The sequence below is a fragment of the Sceloporus undulatus genome, chromosome 9, assembly GCF_019175285.1.
Source record: "Sceloporus undulatus isolate JIND9_A2432 ecotype Alabama chromosome 9, SceUnd_v1.1, whole genome shotgun sequence".
NCBI lineage: Eukaryota > Metazoa > Chordata > Lepidosauria > Squamata > Phrynosomatidae > Sceloporus > Sceloporus undulatus.
Window position 1 is genome coordinate 34,211,976 of NC_056530.1, and position 23,037 is coordinate 34,235,012.

Sequence of the window (23,037 nt, forward strand, 5' to 3'; positions counted from 1 at the left end):
TTTGTCCTAAGATTGCCACAAGTTGGAAATGACCAAAAAGCACAGGAGAAGGGAAACAATCTAGTATCAAAATGCATGCTCTTCCATTGAGCCTTGAATCCTCCCTAAATAGCCTTCTGATTCCATTTCTGTAGTCTAATTTGCATTTTGACAGCATTTTCCCAACCCAGACAATTGAAGTCCTTTTAAATGGTGATACCAAGGACTGACCATAAGGCTTTCTGAATGCAGAGCAGTGAGCCCTCCTTGCATATTTTTTCCTGTCACTCTTAATGAACTAGCTGCATGCATGCTTATTTTTCATGCCTTTCTCCTTCCAGCTTGTCTGAAGTGACAACAGAGACTCCCATTCCCGAGGAAGTGATAGTGAAACCACGTGAGTTGGAGAGCCTTGAGCAGCCACTGACTTCTCTTGTCCAGCGGGAAAAGAAAGCTCCACGACCCCCCAAAAAGAAGTACCAGAAGGCAGGGTTATACTCTGATGTGTACAAAACCACTGAGTAAGTTGCACTACTAATGTGTTTGTTAGGTCTGTCTGTTACACCTCTGAATTAGGACTTGAAAACATGACACTGGCCTGTTACAGACTGCCAAAATAAAGCTGCATGAGGTCTCTTTGGAGGTATGCTATTTAAATGATGCATGGGTCCTAAGAGTCCGGAGGTTGCGCCAAAACCACACTCCATTCCTAAGCACTGGAGGGCAGCTTTGGTGCAGCTTCCGGATTCTTAGGATGCATGCACCATTTAAACAGCATACCTCCAATGAGACCCAAAGCAGCTTTATTTTGGCAGTCTGTAACAGGCCAAAGTTATGCAGACATCACACACCTTTTCAGGAAACCCTGGTTTGAAAGTGTGCTTTAACACTCTTGGCTATGTTGCTGATTCATCAGCCTTGGAGATGGTCACAGTTCTGTATGTGAGAATTTTAAACTCTTTTCAATTATATTGGAATTTTTAAACTTTTTTTTTAGCAATAGCAGATATTTTCTAGCTCCCACTGTGTCTCACACCATTTAGATTTAGGAAGTTAAGATGTGAAAAAGAAATTATCTAGATCAGGGTTGAACAATTTCTAGTGGTCTGGAAGGTTGTTTGTTTGGGGGGGGGGGTGTTAACCCAAGGAACCTACTACTAGAAATACATCAGTCAATTAGAATAGGGGCAGCAACACTTAAGAGAAAATAAATCAGACAGTTAACTTTTCTATTTGAATGCATTTATTCCTCACTGTCGTAGACAGTAGTGAGCATCTAGTCATGTTCTAACATAAACACAGGTTTCTATATCCTTATTCTTTAAAAAAAATACCTGATACTTAACAGTATAATAATTAGGTACACACAGACATGATTACTTAACTGGTTCTATGTATTTTTAATTTCTATTTGGACAGAGTGTGTGAGCTTATTTCAAATAACTAATACTCTGCTGAAGTTCTCCTTTACTCCCCCCCCCCACCTTTTCTACTTGTTGTTTGCAACCTCCTCCTAGATGGTAGAAAACACCACCACTAAAGGTGGGAAAGGGCAACATAGCTAACAAACATATAAATTTCCCTCAAAATTAGTATTAGATTTAACTGGGAAGAGACTCGGCCCTCCACATTTGTATCTTTGACTTTTGCGGATTTGATTAATATCTGCTCTCTAGGAATCTCTAGGTCCTCCAGATAAATTCTGCTGGAAGTTGACCATAGAGTTGCACTGAAGGACCTAACGATTCCTAGAGAAAACACTTCTCTAGGCATTTGTAGGTCCTGCAGCATGACTCTGTGGTCAAATTTTGGCAGATAATGACCACAGAGTTCTATTGGAGGACCCAGAAATTCCTAGAGAGGTTAAAAAAAGTACTATTTATTTATTTGTGGGGTTTTTTTTCACTTTCACAGGGTCCTATGCCCCCAACCCCTTCAAATGTGGAGGGATAAGTCCATATGTTCTGGTTTAAATTGTTTTTTATGGGGAAAATGTGGTTGGCATCATGCATGGGAGTTCTTAGCTCTGATTTGGAGCCCCATTCATTTATTTGTTACAATGGCATGCTCCCCTCTAGTGGTGGTACAGTTCAGGTTAATCTAAAGAACCATTGAAAGTACTGTACATCAGAAGAGGTCGGCTATTTTTGCTAACATGGGTTGCCACACACTGCAAATTAATCACGAGGGATGAAGGGCCACTCCTGCTTTAGAGATTTTAATGAAGTTGATGAAATCCTCAGACAGATTTTGAGAATGTATCAGATTGAAGTTGGTAAACAAGAGTGCCCTTATCATAGAATCATAGAATCACAGAGTTGGAAAAGACCACAATGCAATATTATATTTAAAAAATGATATCCAAAAATGTGAAGAATTCTGGGGAAGTTTGTTTTATAGATTATAAATAGAAAGCTATGGGGATGGTTTTGTCATTTTCTACATGCCTTCTTTTCTAATTCAGCTTGAAGTGTACAAGGTTCTAGGCCTAAAAGGCCTTGTAGACTCCTCCACAGAGGCCACAAGCTCTTCATTTCTGCCCAGTTCCAAAGCTTGACTTATTCTCATTAACTGTGTTAATTCATTTGTGATGCTGCCTCTGTTTTGAGCTAGTACTTTGACTTTTACAAACAGTAGTGTTTCTCAAACTGGACCCTTCTCTTACATAATCTTTGACAGGCATATGCTAGTCCAGGGGTAGGCAACCTTTTTGAGCCGGGGGCCGGGTTGCTGTCCCTCAGATAACTGGGGGGCCGAAGCAAAAAAATAATTAATTAAATAATTTTTTGAAAAAATAAATATATAAATAAACCAGGACAAATGTAGGACAAAATTTTCAAATAGAAGACACTTTTTTTTAAAAAATGGAGGACAAGTGAAAAAATTTGCTGCTTTTTTAAAAAATGTTAATATAAATGCATGTTTCTGAGGCTTCTATAGACAATTGCCCCCCAAAGGCCCCGGCGGCAATTGGCAGCAGGACCAGGTTGGGGCCGATCCCAAGGCCTTGCCGGGCCGCATCCGGCCCACGGGCCGCAGGTTGCCTACCCCTGTGCTAGTCCTTAAGGTAGGTCCATACTATTTATCCTAGTCTGCCACTCTTGCTCCTACCATGCTGAGCAAGTAAAAAACAAACTCAAATTGATCAATAGTCATTCCTGGTTTTCTTTTAAAAAGAAAACGTAAGCTTTAGTGAAAGAAAGAAGTTGACAGCATGAACTTCCGTAGACATCAGTCTACTTCCTCAGAAGCTCATGCTGCCAACTTCTTTCTTTCAGTTAGTCTCAAAGATCTCTCTAGATACTGATTCTACAGACTAATACAGCTATATCTTTGAATTATAAGCTTTAGTGCTTTTCATTAGGACCACAGTATACAGGAAGGGGAAGTTTAGCCTGTTTGTCCCTGGCCATGTTCATAATGCAAAAGAACAGCTGCCATATGTCTATGGGCATTTGCCTGGTATTACAGTTGTGGGTATATGTATGTGCCCTCAAATTGCCTGTTGATTTATGGCAATCCCATTAATTGCATAGTTTTTTCTTAGGCAAAGAATACTCAGAGGTGATCTTGCCAGTTCCTTCCTCTGAAATATAGCCTACAGTACCTGGTATTCATTTGCAGTCTCCCATCCAAGTACTGACCAGGGCTGACAATGCCTAGCTTGCAAGATCAGATGTGATCTGGTATTCTTAGGGTAGATAGGCCATCCATTGCAGCTCTAGTGGAAGGATTAAACTTAGCCTCCTTCCATGATGAGGTCCCAATGAGCCCCCTTCCACTGTTAAAAGAACCCTAGGCATATTATACAATTAAAGATAATATCTAATTGGACCCTTACCTAAAACAACCAAGAGAGTTCAGAAACTAAAAGATTCAAAGCAGGCATATTTGGGTTCTCACAGGCCATGCTCCCAATTGTGGGGCTACACCAGCTCTGGCCACATTCTCTGCCTCATGACTTGGCAATGGAAATGGAGGTCTCAACAACACAGTGCAAAGACTTGTGTTCATTCTGCTGCCCTTCTGTTGCTTTCATTCCCAGCCCGAAAAGCCGATTGATCCAGTTAAAGAAAGAGAAGCTGGAATACAGTCCTGGAGAGCATGAGTACGGCTTGTTCCCAGCACCTATTCATGTGGGTGAGTGAGTCTTCTGAGAACATTGCATGCTGCGAAGGGCCACCACACCTTTCATGGTAAAAGGGAGCGAAAGACCCCAAGAGCTGTCTTACGGCTCCTTGTGGGTGCTGGGGTTCTCTTGCCCAGAGGAAGTAAATGGTTGTTAGTGGGAGGGAAGATTGAGAACCTGGGTTCTGGACAGTAGAGAGCCACACAGTGGGAGAGCTAAGCGCTATGCCTGGCACGTTCCCCATGCCCAGTTTGGTTTGAGAGAAAATATCTAATTGCCAATACTGGGCATAGTTAGGCCATTATGATTCATATTTGCTCCCCCTTGCCTGTTTTAGCATTGTACAAGCCTTTTCTAAAACCAGGTTGTATTTTGAGCACAAAACAGCTAAGAGGGAGCAAGCATTGGATCAGAATGGTCGGTCGTGCCTCCTAGAGACTTTTGGCCACTTAATTGTGGGGCTGGCGGGTATGGGAATCCTCCAGAGGCCACAGAAATGGCTTTGGGCGATCTGTGGCCAGGACTTCCCCAAGAAGCTTGTTGTAAGAGAAGGACATGGCCATGAGGTGTCCTTTCTGTAATTGTGATAGCACTGGAAACAGTGTGCCATTTCTAAATAGAGACAGTGTGTGAGATTGCATCATAATGAAACCGATCTTTTGACTAGCTTGCTACTTTTACGTTTTATTCAAAGCAATGCAAGCCTGTCTTAGTCTTTAAATGATGTCCAACAGTTACTGATTGTGCTGATTAGGAAGAAAGTGAAGCCAGAACCCAAAATGCAAGTAGCTAAGGACGTGGCATTTTAGTATATAAACTAAGGGGCAAGAGAGCCATCTTCACCTAGGAATTTGCCTTTCCTAGCCTGTACAAAAATGAGATGGAATAGGTCCTTCTCTGTGTCTACTGCCAGGCTGTGGAACTCCCTTTCCGATTGTTGTTCTGTAAGGCAGGTGAAGACATTTGTTTTTGGGCAGGCTTTTGGCAGTTCACTGGCTGCTGAAAAATTCTCTCAGCGAGGTGATGGGTAGATTATCTACTGAACTTATTTCTGTGCTTCTAATTGCTTTTTATTCTATAGTATTATTATCTTTTGATTAATTGTGTTTTGATATTACGGTTTTTATGCTTTTATCCATACCTTTTAAAATTAATCAAGGTTTTGAGGGATGTCCTGGGGGGTGATAGGCTGGAGGTTCCCCACTCCTAACATAGACAGTGCTTTATTGCGGGGTGAGGGGGGCATTTAGTCTGCATGATCTTTATAGTTTCATCAGGTGCCTCCAGGTTCAAGTATTATTAGAAGGTAATAGGGGGGAAAGCTCACATCATTATCAAAATGTGATTGTGATTTTTATATCTATTGCCTCCCCACCACACTTGAGCCCTGACTTTCCATAGCAGAATAGCCGTGTTCATCTATGGGAGTGAAAAAACAGAAGGAAATTGTGGTCTCGGACCTCTTGATTACGTGTTGAGGGCTTTAAGGAGAAGATTTATTTTAGGTCCCCCTATGACAGGCAACTTGAAGGGGCTTAGGAACCAGCTTAAGAATCACTAATTCCAGTGGTATGTTGAGAAATCTTGTAGCACCTTTGAGACTAACAGTTAGTGTTAGTCTCAAAGGTGCCAAAAGATCTCTCTACATACTGATTCTACAGACTAACACAGCTATATCTTTGAATAATTCCAGTGGTGTTAGGGAACAGGAATTGAGCCTTGCATATTGGACTGTGCTTGCTACCCTTTCCCTTTGCCAGGTCATGGCCTGTAGTTGATTTGTGCCAGAAGACCCAAACAAACACATACTATAAAGATAAGGTAGCTTTAATGACTGCCTGGCAAAATGGCAGAGTACCCTCGCCACCTTGAATCCCATTAGAGGGATTATTTCTCGACCAAGCTTAAGACTAACTCGTCTGGTTGCTTTTATTAAGGACAAGGAGAAGCAGGAGAGAGTGTTTCTGGGCTGGCTGCCAGGCCCTTGAAAGAGCCTTTTGTTTTAACCAGTGAGGTCATAGAAATGAAAACAGATTCCCAGCAGAATTTGCTGCTTCCTGGAGCTTGCCAAGCATAACTTGAGGCTTTGAAAAATGAGAACAAACTTTAAGAGCAAGTAGTAAAGACAACATGACAGCTGCTCTGTCCCCCTACCCCCAACATAACTGAATGACACCAAGGCCAGGTATTCTGCCTATCACTCTTTTATCTTCATTCATTTCTGTTGTTTACCTTCTCATGGCATCACAATAGAGAGGAGAAAACAACTCTTGGACGCAACTAATTATTTGTGAGTGTACACCTTCAGATTGCCTGTTGATTTATGCTGACCCTGTAGAGGTAGTTTTGCCAGTTCCTTTCTCTGAAATGTAGCCTACAGCACCTGGTATTCATTGGTGGTCACTCATCCAAGTCCTATCAGAGCTGACCCAGGTTCCAAGATTAGACAGGATCTGGTATCTTTAGGGTATTTAGAGGCATGAATCTTAGAGCTTATGTAAGTCTTCTTACCAAAAAGCTGCAACTTTTTGCAGTCAAAATGTACTCTTCACTGGAAAATGCTCAAGATAATGCTTTGGTGAGCCTTCCAGTGAATATATTCAGAATCCCGATCAGAATGTGGGACTTGGCAGGCTGCTGATCGTGGCAGGCGACCAAACCCTGGAATCAAAGATCTCCTGGGAAGAGCTTAGGAGCACAGGACAACACTGATGCAGTTTTAAGTGCCCTCTTCAGGGACTGCACAAAATTGAATAAGGGCATGTAAGCAGTATGAAACCTATGCTTGTTATGAATAACTAGGTATCAGGCCTTCTTCCTTGCTGGTCAACTTTTCTTCATATCACCAGGTTTCATTTCAGGGGCACAGTTCTAGTCATCACCCTCAGGAGGGTTCACCTAGGGAGCAAATCCAACAGTAGACTGCCAGTGGCCCAGCACTGACATCAGTGTGGCTTAAGTGTTCTAGGAAAACTCTGGATATTGCCAGGCTTAGAAGTGTTTTGGGCACCTGAGTTTGATAGTCTAGCACCCCTTGTAGACTCTGCAAAAAGTCATGGTTGGGCCTTAGGAAGAAAAACAACCCTGTGGAAATGCATGATGCTTTTGTTTAACGCACGTAATTCTTTAACACAAAGGATCATGTGCATTAAACACACATAAATACTCTTTTTTAAAATTATGAATTATAAGCCCCAGAATCCTCCAACCAGCATGGATGCTTTCCATGCTGACAGGCAACTTCTGGCAGTTCTGATTCTCGCCATCCCACCCTGTAACCTCTTTCAACCCTATTAGCCATCATGAATATGAAAGTTCCCTATTCAAAGACAGTATATCCTTAAATATTAGGTACCAAGGACCAAAACATAATAGCTATTTCTCTTGCATCTTATGTCTGTGTTTTCTAGAGGTATCTGATAGGCCTCTGTGGGGAGCAGGTAGTCTGTTGGAATAAATGAATCTGTGGTTTGAGCTCCTCTTAGCTTTTTTCAACAAGATCCCAAATCCACAAAACAGGGATACCTTTCTTGGACCAACTAAAATGGGAGCCTTGGTGGTTAAATGCCAGCCCTGCAGCCACAAGTTTGAGTTCAATCCTAGGACTCCAAGGTTGACTCAGCCTTCCATCTCAACCTTTTGTAGGTCAGCAAAATGACTGCCCAGTTGGTTGGGTGCAATTGGATTACAGATTGTAAACCGCTTACAAAGTGCTGAGTTCACTGATAAGCGGTATAGAAATATAAATGCTAATTCTGTTGCTCAAATACACAAAATACCTCATTGCAAGCTTTCAAAACTTCACTGGCTTCTTCATCAGGAAAAGATGTTAAAAATAGTACAAGAGAAGAAAAATGGTGGTGATAGAATCACAGACCTACATTTTGTCTTCTCTTGTCAGTTAAGATGCTCTGGACTCTGGAGAGATGTCAATATACGCAGAGGCCACTCTCCTTCTTTGAAATGGAGGAACTGGGGACAGTGGGGAGCAAAACACAGGCAATAAAATTTCAAATCCATTAGCAGCAGCAAAATAATCTCCATTGAGGTTTTTGTCCTGCTTGTGTTGTAGGGATCTCCATGCATTCATTGATTGTGCACTGTGTTTCTTAATAATATGTGGGGAGAACTTTTGGAGTTTCTGCCTCAGCCATCCAGGTTGTGTGTGTGTGTGAGAGAGAGAGAGAGAGAGAGAGAGAGGAGGAGCGGGAAGGGAAGGAGAGGGAGGGAGCATGTGAAAGAGAGAGGGAGAATATATTACTTCAGTATGTCTTTGTTTTTCTACCCTCTTTCAGGAAAATACCTACGCCAGAAGCGAATTGACTTCCAGTTGCCGTATGACATTCTCTGGCAGTGGAAACATAATCAGGTGGGGGCTCTTTTTTCCCCCCCCATAAGAATGTCTCAAGGTGCCAAGGTTGCTTTCCAAGATACCTAGGAAGAATTGAATGTCTTTTGCTATGGCTGCACTGATACTAGCTTTGCATCACGGCATCTTCTGCTGGTGGCAGCATCGGAGGGAGGAAGGGTTGTTTTGTTTTCTAAAAAACATAATCCTTGAATATATATTTGTTGCAGATAGATTCCATTACTTCTCTGCCCCCCCCCCCCCCAAAAATGTCCTCTGGTATAAAAGAGCAGAGGTTTGCCTCCCAAAGCATCCTCCCCAAATCCTGCTGGCGACTCTTATTCTGATAGTGCTTGACTTCTGCAGGGAGCTTGTTTTTTCGACACGCCTCTGGAGAATTCAGATGTTCTGCCAACAGCACTGAAAAATTTCAGACCTTTATTTTTCTTGGACTCAGTCCCAAATAGAGTGGAGGTTTTCATTATTTTTTTTTCTGTATGTGTATGTGTATATATTTCCATTTAGAAGCTGAGGTTCGCAGATGAAGAGGAATGTATTGAACAGTCCTTCCTGCCCTCTCTCTACAGAGCTTTCATTTGTCCGTTAAAAATAGGGTGGTGTCCTTCTTCCTTCTCCTCTGAACAGAAAGTTTATAGCAGATATTTTGCAGCTGGGTTTGCCTAGCAGGGTGCAAATTCAGTTCTTGCTCTGCATGAGAAAGCAACCCCTGCCTTTTAAAAATGTGTATTTTAAGGAGAAACACACACACACACACACACACCCTTAACCTTTCTCAAATCCAGCTGGGTCCTGTCATTTGTACCTGTTTCTGGCTACTGCCTTGGCCCCTTTTATACTTTAGAGAGGCCATGGCCAGTAGTCGAGCATGGGATTTGCATGCAGACTATCCAGTGCTCTGTCTTCCAGCATCTTAATTTGAAGCAGCTTTTCTCAACCTGATGCCCTCCATATGTCATAGATTACAGCCTTATCCACCTCAGTGGATATCCGCCCCTTTTGCAGCCTTAAAGAATTTGGGTTAGCAGGGCTAGAAAGACCTCCCTGCTTAAGAGTCCCTACAGATGTGTTTTCAGCTTGTACTGGTTCTCAAAACTTTGGTCTTCCCAGATGTTTTTGGCTTCAGCATGGCAAGGAATTTTAGGTGTTGAAGTACAACATATGGATGTTGAGAAACAGTGGGTTAGAGAAGACCATATGGTATTAAATAAACCAGTGGCTTGACTCATAAGGTAGCTTGATAAGCAGCAAAAAGCTGAGCATGGATCAGTGCTTTGAATGCAAAAGCTTCCACTCAGCATTACCAATGTTGTCTCCACATAAAAGATGTCAAACTACATGACTAGGAATTCGTCTCTGCAAGCTACTACCAGGCAATGTAGATACTCTATCCAATGATCAGATTAATTACTATACAGTTTCATATAGAATCATAGAGACCATCCAGTCCAACCCCCTACCATGCAGGAAATCTCAATCAAAGCATCCCCGACAGATGGCCATCAAGCCTCTGCTTAAAGACTGCTAAGGAAGGAGACTCCACTACACTCCGAGGGAGTTTGTTTCACTGTCGAACAGCCCTTAGTGTCAGGAAGTTCCTCCTAATGTTGAGATGGAATCTCTTCCTGTAGCTTGAATCCATTGCTCTGGGCCCAAGTCTGTGGAGCAGCAGAAAACAAGTTAGCTCCCTCCTCAATATGACATCCTTTCAAGTATTTAAACAAGGCTATCATATCACCCCTTAACCTTCTCTTCTCCAGGCTAAACATCCCCAGATCCCTAAGTCATTCCTCATAGGGCATGCTTTCCAGACCTTTCACAATTTTAGTCACTCTCCTTTGGGCACACTCCAGTTTCTCAACATTCTTTTTAAATAGTGGTGCCCAGAACTGGACACAATATTCCAGGTGGGGCCTGACCAGAGCAGAATATAGTGACACTATTACTACTTTTGATCTAGACACTATACTTCTGTTGATGCAGCCTAAAATTGCATTGGCCTTTTTAGTTGCCGCATTGCACTGTTGACTCATGTTCAACTTGTGGTCTACTTGGACTCCTAGATCCCATTCACACATAGTCTCATTCAGCCAGCTGTCACCCATCCTATATCTGTGCATTTCATTTTCCCACCTTAAGTGCAGTACCTTACATTTCTCCTTGTTGAAATTCATTTTGTTAGCTTTGCCCCAGCTTTCTAATATATTATGGTAATTTTGAATGTTCATCCTGTTCTCTGGGGTATTACCTTTTCCTCTTAATTTGGTGTCATCCAAGTTATTGATAAAGATGTTGAATAGCACTGGGCCAGAACAGAGCCTGTGGGACCCCACTGGTCACTTCTCTCCAAGATGAAAAGGAGCCATTGTTGAGCACCCTTTGGGTTTGGCCAGTAAACAGAACAGAACATTCCCTGGTTTCCCTACTTCTGTGTGTGACTTTCCTCCAACTGTCTACTTCAGTAGTATGTGAAGTGACCTCCTCCTCCTCAGCAACCTCCTCTGTGTGTTTCCCATCCAGGACCATCTGGTCTGTTCTGATCACCAAAGCCTCTTGCTCCCTATGATGCTGAAGTGTAGCTACCTGGGCCTCCAGCTGCTGTACTTTCTCTTCTAAGAGGGCCACCAACTTGCACTTAGTGCAGGTGAAGTTCCCCACATCTATAGGCAAGAAGACAAGCATCCCACAAGTGTTGCAGGTTACTGCAGCAGGTTTCTCAGTGTCCATACTGAAAAGTCTTAAGGAGACACTGAACAAGACTGTGGGCTTCCCTTGTTAAACACCAGTGTAAAGAAACCTTGTGGGCCTGGCCTTTGTCCCTAAACTCTGTTAGCGAGCTCAGTCAACTGGGATTCTAGTTATGTACAGCACTCTTGGCTACTAGCTCCTTCCAGAGGCAAGTATCTGACTCACTTCCTCTGAGCAAGTCCCTACAAGCCCTTTAAGGGAGTAGTGAACAGAAAAGTGTAAAATTGAAGGAGATGTCCTCCAGCACTGTGCCCAGGTGACCTTCTCTGTACTCCAAACCCTCCTTTTATTTTATAAAAAATAAAAATGAATGTGAAAAGAAAAGAAAAATTTGTGTGCCATTAGATGTGCGTCTACCAGCAGTTATATAGAATGAGGCTTCTAGCTCCTCCTCCTCCTCCCAGTGACCAAAAGAAATACCTCCCACTTTAAAATTTTAAGCTCTTACCCAAGCAAAGTGGACACAGAAAAACCAGCCTTCCCTTTTTTTTTGCACAGAATATGATGAAACACATATCAGTCATCTGCACTACTTTACAGTTACTGTCCCCAGAATGTTGGACGGTGCAGAGTTGATACATGTTTAGTCTAGACTCTCAACCTGACATGCAGGTAGGCAACATGTGATCCTACAGATACATTGGGGCTGCTGATCCCAGATGTCTTCACCATTCGCTGTGCTGGCTAGGGGTGATGGTAAATGTGGTCCAGCAGCACCTAGAGAATCACAGGTTGCTCACTGCTGATCTGAAAGAATCTCTGGAGCTTTGAGCTGCTCCAGTCTAGGTATTTTAAGGAGACTTCCCTTGTTAACTCTTCCTAAGTCCAGCTGTAAAGAAGACATTATCATCACACAATTTCAGTCACCCACTGACTAGAATACAGCAGTTGTAATACTGACCTACCATTTGGGGCTATTGTAAGGCAGTAATAGATATACAACCCTTTGGAAGACTAGAAAGCTCTGTGTTATAGTTAAGAACCTATTTTTCATATTCCACAAGTTTGCCGTTCCCTATATAGAGAACAATTTGTTATTACCATCACATAACAATTTGTTATTCCCAATCCACTGTAGTTCTGTAGTTCTTCTGTACTGTACTTCTTAATTTATCTCCTCCATTTTTATAGTAATTATAGAATGTTATGCTGATATTCTGTAATTGCTTTCCTCATTTCAAATTTCTGATACGTTTCAAGAAAAAAAATGTTCTAATGTGAACAGTAACAAGGGGGAGGCTTGGTATAGTCGGGAACCACCTGATGTCCCAGCATGGATGACACAAGGCTGAGAAAGCATGTTTGTTCCCTCATATAGGGTACTACTGAGAGCCAGGTGTATGGCCAGGATTAACAAAAGCACTGATATGCAAAGGAGCCCTTTGCTAGTATAAAGTAGACTGGTACTAAACAGTTAGTCTCATAGAAACACAGGAATTTCATACAAGTGAATGAAAAAAAAATGGTGAAGGAGAAATTGAATAATTCCATTTTTGCTCTTCAAATCTCTTCCTCCACATCCAGCAGCACATGCTGGTAAAAGGGTTTGGATTGTTCCATTCTGTTTCCACAAATGTCCTAAGTAAAAAGCCCTATTCCATGCTGGCAACACATGAAAGGGTTTCCCTCTTCATCTGCTAGTATGGAAACATGGGTGGCTAGCCTCTAAGCAGGCTAATAGGATTGACTGATTGATGATAAGCTTTTCTAGGCTTTTTCCCCCCAAGCTGGCTTACTTTATATGAGAAAGATCGATCACCACACCCAAATTGACAGAAGCACTTTCATTTGTGCAAAATATCTTCTTATAGGTCATTGAAGTATATATGCTGCAGTCTGTATCTTTTTCCATTACAGGTCTCATGCTCTTAACACACACACACACTCAATATGTGTAAGAGATGTCTTTCACCATTGTTTGCACATAGGTTCACAATATAGTACTAAGACATTATCTGCTTCCTCTTGTAATTCTTTGGATCTAATCCAACACACCTATGTTTAGTTTTTTGTGGGTTTTTCGGGCTATGTGGCCATGCTCTAGAAGAGTTTATTCCTGACGTTTCGCCAGCATCTGTGGCTGACATCTTCAAGATGCCACCACAGATGCTGGCGAAACATCAGGAATAAACTCTTCTAGAACATGGCCACATAGCCCGAAAAAACCCACAAAAAACTATGGATGCTGGCCATAAAAGCCTTCGACTTCACATCTATGTTTCTTTGTTTGACACTTTTTAAGTGTACAAATTGTATCATATCTTAATCTTTTGGGGAGAAACGAACTCTTCCCTTGTGGAAGGAAAATCTCAAACAGCTTTCTTTTTGCACTATGGCTGTCATGCTACAATATAATAAAATTTCTTTATTCTTTTTCTTTTCAGTTATATAAAAAACCAGATGTCCCGCTCTATAAAAAAATCCGTTCTAGTAAGTAACCATGTGTTTATATAGTCCTGGTTTTATGGATCTCTCAGTCTTTGGAATCTGCCAGCCATCTATCTTCACTTGATTGCACTTTCTTTTCTCCCTTTGACAGTTGCCCCATTCTTTGGGTGTCTTCCTTTGCCTTTTCTATAGGCTGAGATGGTGGGGAGGGAGGAGCTTTTAAATCCTCTTGGAATAATCTTGGAGCAAACTGGAGGATTTTGATTGATAAGGGAAATATATTTTCTCCCTTGTTTCCATTTGCAGATGTTTATGTGGATGTGAAACCTCTTTCTGGTTATGAGGCTACCACTTGTAACTGTAAGAAACCAGAGGAGAACAACAAAAAAGGCTGCTTGGATGACTGTTTGAACAGGTAAAACATAGAACTGCCACATCAGATTGTTTAATCAACCAGATTAATTGATTTAAGAAAACTTGATTAAGTAAATGTATTTGATGGAACCCTGCATGGTTGCTACAGTAGATTTTTGAAGCAAAAATAACTGAAAAGCCTAAAAAGCAGGAGCTAGCTAAGTCATACTAAGATTTAAAGAACTTTTAAGGCCTTTTTAAAGCCTTTAAAATGTCATTCCCCCTTCCCTTTCATGGGGGAGGAGGGATAAATCTCATTTTAAGTTGGTTTTTGCTGCAGGTCATGTAGGGATCACCTTAAATGTAAGCTTCTTCAGAAGAAACTATTGCTTTGATATAAAAATTTAATTAATTGCATTTGAAAAACATTGTTGATAGCTTTGTTTGTTTGTTTAAATTGAGTAACACTATAACAACAGTATCTAGTGAAGTACGAAGGAATTGGACTCAGCTAAACCTGTGTGTCCTACTCTAGACTGTTTAAATACCAGTTGTACAGATTATTTGGTAATCCAAATTTGGTTACTCAGAGTCAAGAAAAACTGAAAATTCTGCAGACTTGCATAAACGTGTGCTATTTTTACTTCACTCACATTCCTTTCATTTGTCACAATGGAAAATGCTTTTGCAGTGGAAGGTCCTGCCTCTTCTGGTGTTTGGAAATCAGTGGTTTACATCTTTAAAGCATCTTCAAATTAAAGTAGAGACTCATTGTACTGAACATTTAAACCTACCTAGAAACTGGTTGCATTCCTAATATTGTTGTCACCCACTGTGGGTGCTGGGGGGCCACTAGGTGCCCCATTCCCCACAAGGACAGCGGAGGGGGTAGGCAAGTGAGCCACTGAGGAAGATGGGAACGGTACTTGCACACTTGCTCCTCTTTTTCTGTTGCTGTGGCTGGCTCAGGCAAGCCAATGAAAGAATCAGGAAAGGCAGGAGGAGCGCACTCATGTTTTCTTCTCTTTCCCTGGTGCCTTGGCCAGCTGAAGCAAGCCAGCCAGCCAAAGCATCGAGGAATGTGAGAATGGCGCTTGTGCACTCGCTCACTCACTCGCTCGCTCCTCTTCCTGATAGTAAGGGCTGTTCGACAGTGGAACAAAATCCCTTGGAGTGTAGTGGTGTCTCCTTCCTTAGAGGTCTTTAAACAGAGGCTGGATGGCCATCTGTCAATGGGGATGCTTTGATTGAGAGTTCCTGCATGGCAGAATGGCGTTGGACTGGATGGCCCTTGCAGTCTCTTCCAACTCTTAAGATTCTAAGATTCTCTTTTCCCAGTGCCTTGTCCAAATCAGTTATCCAAAGCACCGAGGAAGGTGGGAAGGATGTGTGTGTGTATGTACAGTCTCCCCTGCCCCATTGCCTTGTCTCACTGGGGCCAGAGGACCATGCTAGTGGGGAAGGAGGGAGGAGTCTGTGCTTGTCCCTCTTTCACTGCTGGCTTGGCTCCCTTGAGAGCCACAGCAGCAGAGAAGTGGCGGGGCCCACACCCCACTCTCTACAGCAAGAGAAGAGACCAACTGCTTGGCACCTCTCCTCTGTGGTGTCACTCAGTGCTGTCCGCACTGCCCACACACCCTACATGATGTCACTGGACATTGCCATACTTAGCTGTGAAGTTAACAGGCTCATTGGGCCAATCATTGTCTCCCAGTCTACCCCTAGTGTTCATGTAGGCATACTGGTGGGAAATCTCCGTGTATCCACCATTGTGCTTAGACAGAACAAATCAATAAACAAACAAATCATATGGATGCTTCCAAACAATATGCTGCTAACATTATCAATAAGCTTAATTGCATCTTTTCCTCAAAAAAAATTGTGGAGAAAAAACGGGCTTGAAAAAGTATTGAGAAACCACAGGAGGGATTATAAGGAGAAGACAGGAATTATTGGTATCAATTGTAAAATTCTGTGAATGAGGCAGGATGATTGCGTGACAGAAGCCTCATGTAGGTTTCACTGGAATGGCAATCTTAAATTAAAGGAGCATTGCTAAATTTCTTTCTGTTTCATACCTCTGTATTCAGGATGATCTTTGCTGAGTGCTCTCCCAATACCTGCCCCTGTGGTGAGCAGTGTTGCAATCAGCGGATTCAGAGGCACGAGTGGGTGCAGTGTTTGGAGCGCTTTCGGGCTGAAGAGAAAGGCTGGGGCATCCGTACTAAAGAGTCCCTAAAAGCAGGGCAGTTCATCATAGAGTACCTAGGAGAAGTTGTCAGTGAACAGGAGTTCAGGTAAGAGATTGGTGGAACTTGGAGAGCTGGGGGCAGAGAAGCATCCAAGGAATATTTTTGAGACAATGTTATGCTTGCTTTTGCTAGAAGGAAATGATTTACTAACCACATACAGCCCTCTCCATTGCTTTCCAGAAATCGAATGATTGAGCAGTACCACAACCACAGCGATCACTATTGCCTGAACCTTGACAGTGGGATGGTGATTGACAGCTATCGCATGGGCAATGAGGCTCGCTTCATCAATCACAGCTGCAATCCAAACTGTGAGATGCAGAAATGGTAAGAACTTCCACATGAGTTATTGTGTGAGTCTATGGGAGCAGCATAAACCAAATCTCATTTTTGAAATTTTATGGCATAATCTTGAGTCCAGATGCAGACACTTCTGGAATCTCATGACATAATCTTCCAGATGCACGCACTGTTCCTAGATAGAATTTTAGAGTTGGGAGGGCCATCAAATCCAACCCCCAAGACTTCTTGCTTGCTTGTCTATGGCATTAAATGTATGATTAAATTATAATCAAATTAATTTATAAACATTGTCTACATTTCTAACAAAAAAGGCCCTAATTTTTAAAATCTGTATGTGTCATCTTCTCACTTCTTTCACATGGGAATTTCAAAAGAGAGTCTCGCTCTTTAAAAATTGTCTGTTGGCTTTTCTTTGATTAAAATAGATCACTTGTCCATTTCAGCAAATTGACTTCACAGTCCAATAGCAATAGCAAGTACATTTCTATTCCACTTATCAGTGAACTAAGCACTCCCTAAGTGGTTCACAATCTGTAAGCTAATTGCCCCCAACAAACTGGGTACTCATTTTAGTGACGTACAGAAGGATGCAAGGCTGAGTGAACCTTGGAGCCACTATGATAAAACTCAAAATCTCACAACCTTGTGGCTGCAGTACAGGCATTTAACTACTATGCCACCAGGGCTCCCTAATCCAGTCTTCAGTTGAAAGGATCTCTGCTTTTTCCCACCTCTGAACAAATAGCAATCTTGCCTGCTGTAATTATATATTGTAAAATGTTTTCATGCTGTTGCTATATCTGGTTTTCCATCAATCACAGTAAGAAAAGTTCTGGCTTAAGTCCTGTTTTTGTCATGAGAATTTACTCAGTCGCCTCATGAATCTTCCTCCAACTTTTTTTGCTTTGTCACAAGTCCACACAATATGGTATAAGGTTCCTTCTTTTGACTCACACTTCCAAATCACATTTCTGACCCCCTTGTATAATTTAGATAATCTATTTGGACTCAAATAGCATTTTGTACATATAAAAATTCTCTTTTAAATCATAGCACAAAATAAATGTCAACCCTTTATTGACACAGATAGGTTATTCTGCACCTGCACAGAGCACTGTTCAGAACATAATAGAATTTAACAGAAGCCTTTTGGCGGTAGCCCAGTCCACTTACAGAAGGGGATTCCCATTAAAACGCTAGTTCTTTTTTGTCTGCTGCTGCATCATCATCATGAAGAACTTTGTTGGTCATTGCTTTAGATTTTGCTTAGCTTTGCCATTTTGGTAGCATTGGAAGAGACTACAAGGTCCATCCAGTCCAACCTCCTATTGTGCAGAACCCACAATCAAAGCGTCCCCAACAGATGACCATCTAGCCTCTGTTTAAAAACCTTTGAAGAAGGAGACTCCAATACAGTCTGAGGCAGCATATTCCATTGTCAAACAGCTCTGTCAAGAATTTCGTCCTAATGTTTAGGTGAAATCTCTTTTCATGTAGTTTGAATTCATTGCTCCGTGCCCTAGTCTCTGGAGCAGGAGAAAACAAACTTGCTTCATCCTCAATATGACGTCTCTTCAAATATTTAAACATGGCTATCAAATCACTTCATAAACTTCTGTTCCCCAGAATAAACATACCCAGCTCCCTAAATTCAAAATTCTTCATCTTCATGTACTGCCCCTTTTTTTAACTTCATTCACCATCAACACCAGTAGCTGCATCTGGAGCATCTTAGCATGTAAAATTGATTTCTTTTTTTTTAAAATAAATTTTATTATTAAGAAAAAAACCTTAACAAACACAACTATTCGTACATCATTATCCTAAACTAATAATGCAAAAAGAAAAAAAGCTACAGACATGTATAATGTATAAACATTTCTAATGGTAAAATATAAATACTGCATTACAAATTCTGTGTTACTATTCCATTGTAAACTTGTAAGGTAATATAACTTTCATTGATCGTCACAAATATTGATACATAATCCTAAATTGAACAAAATGTATGTAACAAAAATTGCTTTTGTAAACCATAACAGTCCAAAAGTTGCCATAGAAGACAAAGCACACTTTGAGAGTCTCAGTGGGAACACTTTGGCAAGCTGAAAGTCACTAATGTCTTGAGGACATTTGTCATGTGGCTGTCTGTCAGGATCCAAGTCACAGATATCCTGCCATAGCTTTTAGAAATATGCTCTGCGTACTTATGGTATATTAATAATGGATGAAGGATGTGCTGTGATGGGGTAATACATAAATAATTTTAGGTTAATAGACAGAAAGATGCAGCTGCCCTGAGAATGGAAAAGTTACTTTTTGGACAAGAGCTCTCAGAATCTGCCTACAAATCTGGCCATGCTAGCTGGGGGTTCTAGAGATTGTAAGCCAAATCAGTAATCTTTCCTGACTTTGTCTGTTTTATGTGTTGTGCATAATTTATTAAAATAACACCCTCTGACTGAACTCCAAGGTCCCTCTGCTTTCTCTCCTACCCCACATCCTGTCCCCTATCTAGACTATATCATTCCAGCTAGTTATCATCACATAAACTATATAATCTCTAGAACTGGTTTACAGATTTGTTCTCTCTTCCTTCTAAATCCTCTTTTCCTTTAATATCATGTCTCTTAAGTTGATGTTTTATTTGTAACATTTTAAGTCTATAGAAGGGATGCTTTGTTTTTCAGCTACATACACTAGTTAGTGCATTTTAACAGTGGTGTAACTAGGGGTTGCAGGAGATGCAGATTGGACTACACTGGGTGACACCCCAGAGGGGCGTTTCACCCGGAGGAGTGGTACACCTGCACAGCTTTTGGGCAATCAGGAAAGGGTGCTTTCCTGCTTGCCCAGCAGCCGCACTGGACCCTAAACAGACCCTCCAGAGGCTGCACTGCTGCCCCCCCCTCAGTAGTGGTAGCTGTTGGGGGGTCTTCAGAGTCCTGTGCACATGACAGATGCCTGAAGGATCCTGAAGGTCTGGAGAGAGAAGCCTTCAGAGGCCCGCATAGCATCTGCCACGCAGGACCCTGTAGGCTAGGGGGAAGTGGAGGAGCCTTCAGACTTGCGCGGGGTGGCAGCCACACAGGACTCTGAAGGCTGAGGGGGGGGGGGGGGTAGCAGTCTGGCAATATAGAATGGGCAAGGCAGTTTAACAATTGAAACACAGCATGAACCAATAAATGGAAAAATTGGAGACCAAGCCATACTCTGAGTGGATCCAAAATGCTCAGATGAACGCCCAGTTTTAATTTGGCACCAAAATAAAAGCAGTATCAATACCAATTCCACAACTGGCAAAGAGGGAGAACGAGAAACAACAATCACACTTGTATATGGGACTAGTAAACAAATAAGAAAAAAGTTCTTGGGCTAATCTCAATTACAATGTGGTGGCAGTCATAAAGAAGCTCTGGTGGCACAGTGGTTAAATGCCGGTGCTGTAGCCACAAGGTTGTGAATTCAATCCTGCAGAGCTCCAAGGTCTACTCAACCTTCCATCCTTTTGTAGGTTGGTAAGATGAGTACCCAGCTTGTTGGGGACCATTGGCTTACACACTGTAAGCTGCTTAAGGAGTGCTAGTTGACTAATAAGTGGTATAGAAATGTACTTGCTATTGCTATAATAATAAAGCAGTAGCATATGCAATTCTGCCAGTGTTTGTGTTTGTTTTAAGGTGACTGAATTAATTTCCAGACTCTCCTAATGACTGCCTAGTTCTTCTTTGCTTCCCCCAGTATTGTTTTGGTGTCAGATAGTATTCTGTGACCTCAGGAGAGTGTAGTATGGAGGGGAGGTGGTTCATCAGGACTCCTGATTTTTAAGAGTCCATTTCTAACCATTGTAACTCATGAAAAGATGATTCTGGATCAAATCAAAGGGTGCTATAATTCACTGTTCTTTTTCCACCAGTGGCCAATTGCATGCCAAGCTGACAAACAGTTGTGAACTAAACCATAATTGCAGCTTCTGTGCTGATGCCCCAAATAAAAATGTAGGTTTCAGCCTGTTACGCTTCCTGTATGTAAGCCCATGGCAGTATTGACACTGCCATCATGCCATGCTATCCTTCCCAATGTTACTAGTGCTCCTTTGTACCTTTCTGTTCACAGGTCTGTCAATGGGGTCTACAGGATTGGGCTGTATGCACTGAAGGATATGCCTGCTGGCACTGAGCTTACTTACGACTACAACTTCCACTCCTTCAATGTGGAGAAGCAGGTAAGGATTGTGGCCCCAGGTCTAGTGGAATCATGGGAAGAGTTCTGTGTTTTGAATTCTCAGGTCTAGGTCATCCTTACTTTCATGTGGAACTACTGGATAAGTTATTGGATGGAATTAAATTTCAGAGGGAAAAAGTCAAAACTAGTCCTTATGCATTATGGAAAAACTATAGTAATTGCTCACTGATGACAGAATTTTATGTGAAACCTTGAAATCAGCATAGAGTAGCCACCACTCTTGTACCCCTCCATTTAACTCTTTTCCAGAGAAAATGTTTTAAGCTCAGGTTTTAACTTTGTTGAATCGCTAGTTGAAAGGAATTCTACTAATATAAGGCAGCCTGCAGGGGCAACTGTTTGCATACCCTTATTTTGTTTTCATTTCACCTCCTTTAATTGCTGGCATCCCACTTTTCCTTCTATAAAGAAGCCTGGAGCAGCTGCTAACAACAAATATCATAATATCAAAACAGACACAAAATTGTATGTGTGTTTGGGAGGGATGGCCTAACAATGAAAATGCTATCATAACCTCTGAATTAAATTTTAATTCATTATCCAAAGGAGAGAAATACATACAGTATTCAAAACTATTAAATTAATACATTCTTTCTGTAAAAATATTTCATTAATTGACAAAGATATAATAAAATATATTTCATGTTTGAATTAAAATATATTCTCTCTGATAGCCCATTGCAAAATATTGGGCACACAAAACAGACAGATGAACCCTAGAACCAGTGGGAGGCCAAAAAGAAGTGGGGGGAGGATCAAATTTATCACATAACACTCTAATCAGGCAAGTGCCTCTTAATACATGGATGGAGAATTTTAGACCCTGTGGCTTAATTCAGCTCTCTGGGCTTCTCCAGAAGGCAACACAACATCCCTTCCCCATGACATTGTTGTTTTTCAGCTTTTGTACATTTGTTTTGTTTTGTTTTACAGTGCTCCCTTGCCTTACACAAGGGATCCATTCCGGACCCCCCCCTCCCCGGCACGTAAGGCCAACACTGTGTATGCTTGAGCCCCATAGAAAATAATGGGGCTCGTACATGCAGTGTGACGTGGTGTGCACACCGTGGTGCACACGCCATTGCCAGTTCCATCGCACGGCTTTAAGCATAAGCTGAAAGCTGGATATAGCGTACCCACATATGACTTGGGGGCACTGTATTTTGCTATCCTAAAAAGTTGAAAGTCCTCTTATAGTTACTGGCAATGAGAGCCTTGAGATTTTTGGTTCCATGCTTTTGCTTTTTTCCCCCCACTTCAAATTTGGCCCCTGATAACTGGCATTTTTTTTTCTTCTTTCTTTCTTTCTTTCTTTCTTTCATGACTCACCTTTCTCCTGAGATAGGACCCAAGGAAGCTTATGTTGAATTCAGCCCTCAAGCTGAAAGAGAGTCACTGTTGCCTTAATATGCAGGGGAAATTGCATATCCATCTTGTTGGCATAAGCAGGGGAGTTTGTTAAGGGTTTGCAGAAAATAGCATGTTTAAAGATGAGCACAGCTATCTTTTGTCTTCCCAGCAACTCTGCAAATGTGGATTTGACAAGTGCAGGGGGATCATTGGAGGCAAGAGCCAGCGAGTGAATGGCCTTCCAAGCAAAAGCAGTCAGCTGGTGACTGCACAGAGAAGACCAAGCCGGTCCAAAGAGAAGAGGAAATCAAAGCACAAGCTGAAGAAGCGGGTGAGTGAGTACCAGGAGGCCTCTTGCCTCATTCTATATTTACAGTTTCATTTTAGTTTAGTTCAGGTCATGGTTCAGACACATATTTCGCAAATATTGTAGAAAGTCCAGGTTCAGTTTGGCATTTCCTTTTAAAATAGGTTTTAGGAGGCAAGGCTGGAAAATAATTTTGTTTGAAACCTTAGATAAATTACTCTCCAAGAAAGTAGACAGTCTAGATGGTTCTTCATTCTTAACCTTTTCTTTACCAGGAACCCTTTAAATATATTTTGTTTGCATCAACCATTAACAATTACACCATCTATTAAACTATCAGTGATACCTTTATTGGCTAACCAAAATGCACAATACACTTGTTGCAAGCTTTCGAAACTCCATGGGCTTCTTCATCAGGCAAGATGTTACAAACCAAATAAAGGGGGGGGGAACCAATTGGAGATGTTAGTCAGATGCCTACATGTTGTTTCAGTCTTTAGTAAAGATGGTATGCTGGGGAGAATATCTTTTGCAGGCAGGCTGCTCCTCCTTCTGGCCATGCAGCAATAGGGAGATTTTCAAAGTTCAGGAAATTTAAAGTCCATTTGCATCTCAA

At 41.7% G+C, this 23,037-nt stretch overlaps 1 protein-coding gene across 1 annotated transcript in view; it reads left to right on the forward strand.

Moving 5' to 3' along the window:
- Positions 1-23,037, forward strand: part of ASH1L (ASH1 like histone lysine methyltransferase) — a 98,887-nt gene that overhangs the window by 47,541 nt on the left and 28,309 nt on the right. Inside the window, exons 6-14 of the mRNA XM_042440786.1 lie at positions 321-500; positions 4,025-4,119; positions 8,404-8,477; positions 13,607-13,652; positions 13,917-14,025; positions 16,055-16,261; positions 16,397-16,543; positions 20,636-20,744; positions 22,284-22,445. Coding sequence (XP_042296720.1) covers positions 321-500; positions 4,025-4,119; positions 8,404-8,477; positions 13,607-13,652; positions 13,917-14,025; positions 16,055-16,261; positions 16,397-16,543; positions 20,636-20,744; positions 22,284-22,445 — 1,129 coding nt within the window. The remainder of the gene's footprint in view (positions 1-320; positions 501-4,024; positions 4,120-8,403; positions 8,478-13,606; positions 13,653-13,916; positions 14,026-16,054; positions 16,262-16,396; positions 16,544-20,635; positions 20,745-22,283; positions 22,446-23,037) is intronic.